Source organism: Gordionus sp. m RMFG-2023, chromosome 4 (genome assembly GCF_954871325.1).
Source record: "Gordionus sp. m RMFG-2023 chromosome 4, tfGorSpeb1-WG-v2, whole genome shotgun sequence".
Taxonomy (NCBI): domain Eukaryota; kingdom Metazoa; phylum Nematomorpha; class Gordioida; order Chordodea; family Parachordodidae; genus Gordionus; species Gordionus sp. m RMFG-2023.
Window position 1 is genome coordinate 31,203,458 of NC_088778.1, and position 12,563 is coordinate 31,216,020.

Consider the following 12,563-nt stretch of genomic DNA (forward strand, 5'->3'; position numbering starts at 1 on the left):
CTTTGTGTATTTTTTTCATTTATAAGAAAAATTTATAGAAAAATTAATATAAAATATAAGTAGTTTAAAAGGTGGCAGGATTGAAATATATTCCATTATCATATTGAAAAAGATTGACGAAGATGTATTAGATGATATTTTACTCATAAGTTGTAACCATAATTTTATATAGAAGCAAAAACTAATGTAAAAAATTTGGTTTAACTTTATAATGTATTTTACCATTTTATATCTAATATCATATAAAAGAGGATTAAAATTATTTCAAGCTATGTTGCATACCCTATATAAATATCTTATAATTATGGAAATGTTTTATTCTTGGAATATGAACCGAACCCAACCTATATATCAAAAATATAGCCACCCTAATTATACATGTAAAAACCATTAAACATAATTACTGTACTACCTCAAAAAAAATTAACGTCACATGTCTTTCATTATAATTACAATAGTAATATCAAAAAAATGGGCGAAACAATAAAAATACTAAAATATAGTATTATATATTTATAAACTCTGAAATCCATATATATTACATCATTTTCGATTCAACTTCATGTTATCATTTTTGCAGTCTTTACATAAAATAAAAGCCTTTCTTAGGTAATTTGTGTTAAGCGAATCAAAGTCTATTGGATTGGCAACCATCCACTCCATGGCAAATTCGGTAAAGTATAAAGTGTCCTATATTCCACAATTAATACTTAATTCTGTAAGATTCTCAATAAAGTATTTTTTTATCTATGCAGTTAGAACCTCTTAGGGCTCATCCCACCCTGAAAACTAGACCACATTATAATTATAATGTTCATGGAAAGGCAGAGAATTTGTTTGGGAATATATGTATCAGCGTTTATGGCTCCAGCAATTCCTTTCCGCATTCCATTATCCAAACGAAAATTCTAAATGAAATAAATATTTTTAAACTGATTGCATTTTAATACCTTTAGTTCTAATAACATGTTTTTTAATCTGAATCGATAAAAATTTTTAAGGATTGTAGCTCATAGTATCTCATCTAAAAACAGGAGAGACCCTTAATAGTAAAATGCTTCACATGACGGAAGATTATTTTAGTAGTTATTAGAAATTTTTTTTTTACATGCGTATCATATTTTCCAATAGAATAATTGAAATCAGTTTTAAATAATTATTTTTACAGTTTTTGAATATTTCATATCAATTTATTCAGTATATTTAATTTATATTTTCACAGTTTCAAAATAACATGATTTTTTTCTTTTTTGTCGGATTTTACCGAATATGGTATCTTCAACTGCCTTGACAGAAAGAGTCTGGTCAGCATATCGGAAAATTCATTCAAAAACGTGAAATAGAATAAAGAATAAAAGAGTCGAAAAATTAATATCAATCAGGCATAACATACATTTAAAGGATCACACAAATACATCATGTTCGAGATATCATCAAAAGAATTCGGATTCCGATTTATCGATATCAAGTGATGATGATATTTTAATTGCATCCATGAAAATTTTGATGCTATTATATTAGCTCCATGAATTTTAAACATAATTTATAATAAATACATCTTGTTGTAATTTATAAAGTTATTTTCAATAAAAACATGAAATGTTTGTAGTTATATTTTTGTCTTTATTTTTTAAATTATTTCCTTTTCCCTTAGTTCCCCATTCGGGGATTTTTTTTTCCAATTATTTATAGTTTTTTCCTCAATTTTTCAGGGGAAATTTACTTCATAAGAAATTCATTATGACGAATTTGCGAGCAAGTCATATTATAAAATATATTTCCAGTTAAGATGATAAACGTTAACGGGCCTCTTCTCAGTCAGTGGAAGACTTCTCCATATTTTAAGAAGTGCTGAAAAGTCATAGATGTGCAAACGATTACTAATCAAGGAAACGGTTAATATTACTAAAAATATTGAAAAAGATTCTCTATGATGAATATTATAGTTATTATTCCCCATTTTTTTATATTCCGATTTATGCATTATATCATATTATAATAAAATTATTTTTTATAATTATGATATCTAATGCCTAATTTTTTATGCAATATATATTTTTGCAATATTTCAATTTTTATATAACTTTTATAATTGCCATTTTATATAATATATTTTTTAAATATTTATATATATTTAAAAATTCCTTAAAAATAATATATCTATTTTCTCCCCATTTAATCTGCTCCTTCTTATTTTTATTTTTTTTAGGGGTTGGGGGTAAACTATCTTTACCACAAATTTAAGCAATTTAGTTCTCGAAATTAACAAATAACTTTTATATCTTGAAATTAAATACAATTGATCGAAATCTAAATAAAAATTGATTATTATATTTTACATTTTCATTCATTTTGCATAAAAATTTACTTTTCAAGGTTTGAATTAATTTAAATTAATTTTAACTATTATAACAAAATCCATGTGTGCGGCAATGTCTTTTTTCCGGCAAATTGTTATTTTTTCAACTTTAAATCATTTTTTTGAGCGCGATAATTTCGAAATATAATTTTATCGAAAATGTATTCCAGCACGTTTAGAATACTTATATTAGAAATTGTAGATATTTTTACATTGAATCATTTATAATTTATGTGAAAAATCTATGGAAAAACTATTATAAATTATATTGTGTTCAAAAGTTTATTACAAAATTGTCTGAAATTCATAGGGTAGGGATTTTTAAATTTAAAAAAAAACTCTATCAAAAAATGATTGAAAGTTAAAAAATAAAATAAGACATTGCCGGAGAAAACACCTTTCCTATATATTTTTTAAACAACTATGAATTTAGCTGATATCAAATTTTTTCGTGTTGTGTTATATATATTATCTTTTTAATTTCGATTGTTAATATAATCCAGAAGAAGTTACTGAACCTGTTGTTTTATCAGGAGAGGATTTTTCTACTGAAATTAAAAAACAATTGCATGAAAATAACTATTATCACTTATCAATAACCGATAATGATTTGGATAAAAATTCTGATGCCCAAAATAGTAGTAATTATGTTTTTTTTGGATAAAACAGGAATTCATTAATAACCTTGCATATGAAAGTGAATCTAAGATGGCATAGAGAATTGCAATAATTTTATTATTCTAATCATATTTGATTACATGATAAGATGTTAAATGTGAGGTTTTAATGTTAGTTAAGTAAACTAAACTAAACTCATTATCATAAATGTAGAAATAATATTTTTACAAAGATTTCCTAAACGGACCATTTTACATGTTCTTATATTATTATAGTGAAAATTAGAAATACAATATTAATATCTAACATTTTCAAAAAGTGAAAATTAGAAATAGAATATTAATATCTAACATTTTCAAAAATGAGGTAATTGGAGATAAAATTGTTAATACAAAAATATCCCTGATTTAGGTTAGCTTATTTTCATTACAAATTAGTAAATGTATAGTAGATTTATTGAAATTTTAGTAAGAAGAATATATAATAATGATATTTCTTTACATATTTTTATTTAGATAACATATAAATATATTATAATATCTAATGAATTATAAATGATTTATAATTTATAAAAATATTCTTATAATAAATTTTATTGGTCTAAATAATGATATATTTTTAATAATTATTGTAATAATTAATGGGATAATTCAATATATAATATTATTATATGATAATATTAAAAGTTTAAAATTTGGAGAAAATAAATTACATTTATTATATTATGTTTAAATGAATTAAATTTTATGAAAATTTTAAAATTATTATGATAAATATATATATGGTTCTAGTTTCTTGTGCTATTTATTCTTTAGTTTCTGGCTTTTCGTTGTTCTCTGGTTTTATTAGTTCTTTGGCTTCCAACACTTCTCTAGCTATCAATAGTTCTCTGATCTTTAGTGGTGGATTTGAGGTTGTAGTAGTCGCTTTAGGAGTTGTAGTTGTATTAAGGTCATAGGTGGCTCGTATTCTTCCATTAATATAAGTTATTTCTCCTTCTGAAACTTCATCAGGATTTCCAACTATAGTCTAAATATTAATTTAAAATAATGAATATCCAATTTGTTTTATTTTTTTTCATATTCAATTTTTAATAATGTATTAAATTAATTCTAATAATATTTTATTATTATTTTATCAATTTAAATCTCTTTTTATTTTCCTATATAGTATGTCGTAGTATAATATCGTCAAATTTTTACTTTTATATTAAATTAATTACCATAAAATTGAAATATATTTAAAATTTGCTAAAGAAGGATTGAACCGACATCTATGAGATATATAATAAATATACTTTCAATTAATAATTCTACTGGGTATTTATACCAGCTTATTTCTTGTTAAATATGAAGGATGTTTAATTTATAATTTCAATTATTAGATACCTTCAAAATATATTTATCATTGGTCAAATCCCACCACATAAATTTGAAGAATTATAGTAAAAAAATAAATTTTTTAAACCTTATTTTATTTATTAAAACGAATTCTAAAGTCATCTTGTTAAAACTCTTCTCAAAATAACATACCATCTGATACTAAAATTTTAATAGATTATATAAATGATTAAATGATTTTAGTTGTGTAAGTTTAGTAAACAATACACTTCAATATATTTAAATTGCATATTCATAATAACATCACTTTAAAAGGTTAAGAAAATAACTCAATAAATATTTTAACTGATATTTAATTCACCTCAACAAAGGTTTTCTTTTTATAGGATTAGCTCGTTTTATAATGAGAATTATAAGCTTATTAACATGAGCGAGCAATCGTAGATAATGACTTATGTTTAAGGGCTATAATCAGGAACCAAAAGCGTTTTAAAGTCGGAGCGATTGAATGAAACATATAAAAATATAAATTATTTCATTTTGTAAAAAAAAATTTTATTTGTAAATTATGAATGCGTATATTTATATTAAGTTTAATAATAAATGAATGAAAAAAAAAATAAGTAGTCATTTTATTTTTATGTTCTCTAAACCCTGAACACCCCTGTTCCTTTTTTCAAAATTTTGTTCCGATACCTGAACCTGAACTTTCTTCTTTTTTTCGAAGGGTTCGCGTACCAAGTAAATACATATTTCTAGTGTTGTTGATCGTCTCATTTTGAGCCGATTTTTTAAAGACGGCTAACTGAATATTCTGTTAGGAAATTTATTCCTGTGCAAGCCTTAAGATTTTGCTCATAGGTGGCACAAAGGATTGAACACTTCCTTCCTTCCCTTTCTTTCTTTTTTTCTTTCTGAAATCGACAATAGTTTTCTAGCTAAAATATTTAATTAGCCATTTTTAAAAATCGGCTCAAATTGAGCCGTTTAACAACACTACATATTTCTATCAATTATGAATATTTATATGTTATAATCAATAAATAAAAATATAATGTTTAAATAATGTTTAGAATTAGACTGTACCTGTAAGTTAAATTTTATTCTAAATTGCTGACCAACAATTTTTTAATTTTTGTGTAAAATAGAATATCATAAGACATTTGCATATGAATTATGATAAACATTTTATTATACGTATGAGAAATGCTCTGTGTTACAAGATGGAATATCATTTAAGATGTCTAAATATAAATGTATATTATGGAAATTAACATCTACTATAATCAACAAATGTATTGAATATATTTTTAACTAATATTTTTTAAAAATGTTTAATTTATTTTTTAAAGTATCAATTTTTCAAACAATTCGTTCGTTATGTTCTATTATATTTATGCTGATAAAGAGGTCAATATTTTCAATTTCAAAACATTATTTTAATCGTTGGAAATCTTTCTAACATATTAATATAACCTCTATCATCCTTTAAATAAATGTGAACCTCAATTTCAATGCCATTTATTGGATTTGGGGTAGAAATATACCTATAAAATATAAAAAAATTATCATGGATGTCTTAATCTTCGAACTTCTTTTATATTTAGAGATGTGTTTTGGCTTCAAATATTATTAATAATTTAAATTAACTTGTTTAGCTGGGTGTGTAGTGGATAGGTATAGTTTCCGCTGAAATCAAACTCTAAAAAAAAATCTTTTATTAAATCCTTTGTCTTTAAAATGGTTCCACAAAAACCTAGGGAAGAGTCTTGCAATTTTAAAATATCTTTAGTAAAATAATATTGGAACTAGCTCCCGTAATAGCAATCCTTTTCCACTGTAATTATCTACGACAATTTTATATTATTTATATTTTTCTTTAACATAAAAATTGGATTGAAAATTGACAATTAAGATTTATCTTCTTCTGAACCTAAAATCACATTAGAAGAGCAGGAGTTATCGTCAGAGGAACTCAAAAAGTTTGCAATTATTACGCGTTGTACATTAAATAAGAAAGGAATTATAAATGTAAATAGGAATTCTTTAACTAATTCCTAATTACATACTTGGGAAAATGTAATTAATTATAACTCCTTTTTTTTCAAAGTGGAATAAATCACAATTACTAATTATAAAGAAGGAATTGTAATTATGGAATTATTTACATATGTAATTAATTAATGCCCAACCTCTTTTGGTTTTGTATTAATAGGTTCGATAGATTTTAAAAGTATCGTTAACAACTCTAATATTTACTAATCCTTTCTATTATTATAATAACTTTTATTCCTCCATTAATTTACCACTAATATAAAAGTTGAAAAAAAATTAAAACGTATTATTTAAGGGGTAATTTGGATATTAATATATTTCCTTAAGTTATAATCAAAATTCAGAGTTGTTAAAGGATCTTGATATAAGGTATCTCGATATAAAAATGTGGTATCTGTATTTGTATCTAGATAGATTTTCAGTTAAAATATCTGTGTCTAGATATTATTTTAGACGATGTATCTTTATCTAGATCCATTTAAAAAGTATCTTTAACAACTCTGTTAAAATTGAATATAGGAATTCAAAATTTTTATTTATATTCGCCTAAATTAATATAAATATCTAATTTCATATTTTGAAATATAGTTTTTCTTAAAATATTTAAATCAAAACAAAATAAATAACCATAAATGCTATATTTAGGATTGCCGACTTTGCAAAATTTCTAACATAGAATCTAAATCTTCTATAGATTCCAATATCGGGTAATTCTCTCCGTAGAGCTACGGTTAGTCCCTTCCTATCATATTGTTGCTTCAAATTGTTGGTAGAAACTATAAGACGAGTGTTTGGAATTTTTACACCTTTATTAATAATATGAATTAAGTTATAAAATATGTATTTACCTATCACATATAAGGGTGGTAGATGGAAAAGCACTTCAAAACAGCACACAGATCTCATAGTAGGCTTTCTTACCGAAAGAAATTCTACGTTCGTAGGAATCTCTTAATATATATAAATAAAAAAATATTTTAGAATGCTATAATATTAAATCATGTAGCATCAGCAACTGATCCAAAAGATTTTATTATTTCTATTGATCATCATTTTCCTATTTTTATTAGATCTCCTAAAATTCGATCATATGTATATCGGATCAGATGAGAAGGTAAATATTTTAAAATGTATTTTAAATAATGTTAATCAAATAAAATATTTTAATTTGCTTGATTTTACTGTGCATGTATATTCTAGGTAGTAATTGGGGTACTTCTTCATTTAAATATATATTATCTTTTCCGCCTGATAATAAACAGTCTTGCAATAGTTTACGACCAACAATGGGAACACCTATTATTTAAAAATTGTAAAATAACTATATTTTTTTTACATAAACTAGTCTAATAAAATACTCTAATATTTAGTTATTGATCCCCGGAGAGCTAGAGTGCAACATATATTATTTTATTTTTCTTAACTAGAATTATATCATTAAATTTCTTTCATTCTCAATAAGTTACAATAATAAAATAACTAATTTTTAAGTAAAATATTGATAATCAGACTTTATCTATATACTTATAAAACTCAGTTTATCGAGTCTAATTTTCTGTTGCGGTGGGAAAAATAAATTGATTAAGAAAGTTTATTTTATTTTACATCTCCGTTAAAATCATTTTTTTTAATAAAAATGAAACTAATTTAATTTTTATGAATACATCGATGAAAATATTTCTTATTCTTACCATAGTTGAAACCCAGTCCATAGGTAGCAAAGGTCAGCAAAATAATAAGGCCCTAAATTAAAAATCGTTATTGGTAGTCCATAAAAATATAAATTGTTACTAGGAAACTTGAGTTCATTATATAATTCAAATTTGATCAAAAATAAGTATATAACACTAATATTTATTTGAAGCCTTTTTATACTTTACTAAAATTTAACACTTTTCTAAAATTTTATTATATTTGGAATTATTCCAACCTTAAAGGGCATATAGAAATTTGATATGTTTTCATGTAAACATCTCTATCTAATTTTAACATTGAAAGTTACATTAGATTGATTAGCCTTGACAATTTGGTATGTTGAAACGAATTTGTGTAATATGATATTTTTCCTGTTTTTTTTTTATTATCTATAAATTTTGGTAAATATATCAAGGTTAATGTTTTAAACATTATTTATTAAAGGTAGAATAAATTTTATTTCATTGGTGCCAATTTAATATGATATGAGATAAGTTAAAAAAAAAATTTAAAATTATAGACTATTAGAAAATAACAAATATCGATTTATAGAAAATTTAGTCGATCCCGAATATCCCATTCCTAGTTCAAATAAATTTGTCGGAACTCATATAACTAAAACATAATTTATAGATATATGAAGATGGATTTGAATTCCTGGTTATGTTGAAAATCATTGGACCTAAAATTTTACAAAATAATTTGAGCTGGGTTCCTGTTTACTTTTTATTAAACCAGCCGAATCGAACATGGGATTGAAAATTTAATTTTTTAAAATCTTTTTACGTGACAATTTATAATCAAAATAAGGTAATTTTAATTTTTATGATAAAAGACAAAGCAATTATTGATTTTTACTTTAATAACAAGAGCTTAATATAAAAAAAAAATCCGGTCTTAGGCTGGGAATAAATATTTCAAAGAGAGAAAATTCAGTTTTTGAGCAAATTTAACTTTATTCATTTTCAAATTTCTCAAGTAGGAATTATGCTGGACTAAGAATTTAAATTTTAAAAATATATATCTTAGGAATAGATCGTTATCATGACATAAAAAATAAATGTGATATAAATTTGATAATTACCAAAAACCGGAAGTACAAAACCAAAAATGGTCATAGGAAAAAAAATGTATTTTTTTCAAATTTTTTTTTCTATAAATGTATACCATATCTTTACAAAATCTTAGACTGGGATGAAAAGGAGTTATGACTCTTTACACATGGCATATGGTTAAAATTGATTATTTAAGATTATTATCCATTAAATATAATAGATACTTTCATAATAATTTTTATTTATATTAGATCTAAATGAAAGGTCCTTATTTTATTATTATTTTTTTTATATAGGGGGGAAGGGGGGGTGATTTAAACTTTGGTTAAATTTTCCTTCAAAATTACAGGGCAAAATAATTGTAAACTGGCTAAATAATTGCTATAATAACAATCAAAATTTTAATAATATTATATCAAAATTTTAAGATCAGGCTTTTAAATAGATTTAGAAAAAGATAAATAGTGTAAAAATAAAATCTAGACACAGATACATCCTCTAATCATACATGCATACCGATTTTTCTATTGTTCTCTAACTAGAACTCTAATTATGAGATTACTAAATATGAAAACACTATTTTTACATTTTATTGTCATTCAATTCGAACACCATATAAATAATTATAAAAAATTGTCAATACCCCTATTTTTATCATTCTTTTGAACATATTCTCATTTAAAACGAATATTTATTTTTAAAATTTTTTTTACCTTTATAAATTCTTTATTAAAAATCAGAGGAATATATGAAATTATTTTAAAAAATTCTAAATAAATTTTTTTGCTTAAAATGTGCATCAATAGTAGTGTTTTTCATAATGGGGTTTATGGCTAAGCAAGGATTTATATATTCCTTTACATGATAAAAGTCTCCTTCACAATCTTGAACTGATATCTATAGATTTAAATGAGATTATATTTTTATACATAAGTTTTAATATTTTATATAATATTTTTTTTTAATTAGTTTTAATATTTTTATATATAAGTTTTAATATTTATATAATATATTTTTTTTATTAGTTTTAATATTTTATGTAATATATTTTTTTATTAGTTTTAATATTTTATATAATATATTTTTTTTATTAGTTTTAATATTTTACGTAATATATTTTTTTATTAGTTTTAATATATTTATTAAATATTATATTTATTAAAATTATATGCAATAAAATGAATTTTGCATTTCAAATATTTTAATTTTTAATAAAAAGGAGTTAAATAAAAGTATATTTAAAATATATCTTAAAAAGTATCTAAAAACAGATATAGATCCCTTTTAGTATCTAGATATAGATACTTTTTATAAGGGCGTTATCTAGATACAGATACCGCATATTTATATATAGATATTTTAACAACTCTGATATCATATAACAAAGCATCCGAAGAATTTAAATAAATTTTTACTTTCAATTTATTAACTCCTAAGTTAATAAAAATTCAAAACATTTGTCTTTCAAAAATTCGTTCTGCTTTCAAAAATCTTTTTTCAAGATGATGAGATATTCATCATTGCTTTCATATATATATATATATTACTCCTCTGATATTATTTCTTCCTTAGGTATATAAATCGATGTTGTCAATATATGATTTTTCTATGGACGATGCAAGTTTGCTCGAACTGTTAATTCCCGAAACTGTCACAGAAATCTTTACCCTGAGTGGTTACAAATAAATTGCCACTCTACCTTTATCCAAAATCTTTTTCTTGTTTATATATGTTAAAAAAGTTTTTTTATTATTGTTATATTGGGTACCTGCCCCTTCAAAAAAATAATAAATTTTGGCTATTCTACCAAGTCTTTCTTTCAAGAATAAGATCATTTTTGTTTGACTTAAATAAAATGCACATGCGTTAGTTTTAAACAATCTGATTTAACAACAAAGTTTACATGTTTAATTAAGTCGTCTTAATGGTATTAAATCATGAAAGGGTAAATAGTGGCATGATTATTAACTCAAATAAGGATTGTTATGAAGCTATAAGAATCAGGAATCAAATATTTAATTTTTCGATTCGATAATTGGCAAATTAATTGGAAGATTTTGTCAAAGTTTCATGAGCAGTGCGTTTAAGTCGTAACCATTGTTTAAATATTATATAATCTCCCATTTTAGGGGAGGCCGGGGTAAAACAATTGATATTTCGCATTTACTTTAAAATATTTAAACATCAACATAATAGAATAGAACAAATTATACATTTATATGTAGTCGAATCCCTGATCTACAAAATAAAATAAGGTGTAGCTCTCTACCTATAATACTTTAGGAGCTGTGATTAATTATGTAAAGGTGTTCCATTTTCGCCATTTTACCTCATATCTAAGGGTAACCCAACTGCTATAGATTTACATCTTTATATAGGAGCTATCTCGGGGTTTCATTAACAATTTTATGATTTGTAAAAAAATATATATGGTTTAAGTGCTTATGTAGACTGTCCTCACATATTTGTAAGTTTTAATGTTAGCTACAATGTGTTATTTTTTCAACTTTAGATCATATCTTGAGTGCGTTTTTTATAATTTAAAAATCTGATTTTGCCGGAAATGTATTTCATCATGTTTGAAATACTACCCTATAAATTTCAGATAATTTTGTCTTAAACGTTTTGAACTTAATATAATTTATATTAGTTTTTCAATAAATTTTTTTATAAAAATTATAAATGACTCGAAAATTAATGGTAGCATTATCCCCTATTCATAAGATAGGTATTTTATACATGCTGGAATACATTTCCGATAAAATCAGATTATTTAAATATAAAAAAAAATGCGCTCATAAAATGATTTAAGGTTGAAAAAATAATACATTCCCGGAAAAAAACGTATTGCCGCTAACATATATAAATGAATTTTAGTTAGTATCAAATTTTTTCGAGTCGTGCTATATTTTAATTCTCTTTTTAATTTCGAACTGTTAATCCTAATTAGCCGTTAGTGTTGTTATAATTTTTAAAAACTGCTAACTCAATATTTTAACCAGAAAAATATTGATTAAGTCTTGAGATTTTTAATAGATGTCCAAACCTTTGTACCATCTATGAGAAAAGCCTTCAGGCTTGCATAAATAATTTCTAGATAATATATAGAGTTAACCGTTTTTTTAAAAATCAGTTTAAATGGAGCCGTTTAACAACACTATTCGGTCGCAATTATTTTTTTTGAATCAAACTAGAAATTTATTATTATTAACCTTGACAAGTCAATCTAAAACGGCATAGAGAATTGTATTTAATTTATTATACCTATCATATTTGAGTACATAATGCGAATTAAATTTATGGTGTTAGTGTTAGGTAAGTTAAGTTAGCTAAATTAACTTAGTTATTATTGTTGTATCTGTCGATTTATAATTGACATTTATGGACGTTTTTCAATATATATTTTGAAAAAAATATCTTTTCATTTTTACTTTGTTTATT

The 12,563-nt window shown here is 23.4% G+C and overlaps 1 protein-coding gene across 1 annotated transcript; it reads right to left on the reverse strand.

Moving 5' to 3' along the window:
- Positions 1-3,582: 3,582 nt before the first annotated feature.
- Positions 3,583-8,255, reverse strand: LOC135929012 (uncharacterized). The gene is made up of 6 exons (XM_065465502.1): positions 8,164-8,255; positions 8,064-8,115; positions 7,555-7,668; positions 7,221-7,322; positions 7,000-7,178; positions 3,583-4,006 (listed from the first exon to the last, which is right to left on the reverse strand). Exons 1-6 carry the CDS (start codon positions 8,179-8,181, stop codon positions 3,782-3,784), a joined length of 690 nt encoding a protein of 229 aa, XP_065321574.1. The 5' UTR covers positions 8,182-8,255; the 3' UTR covers positions 3,583-3,781.
- Between the last annotated feature and the right edge of the window lie 4,308 nt (positions 8,256-12,563).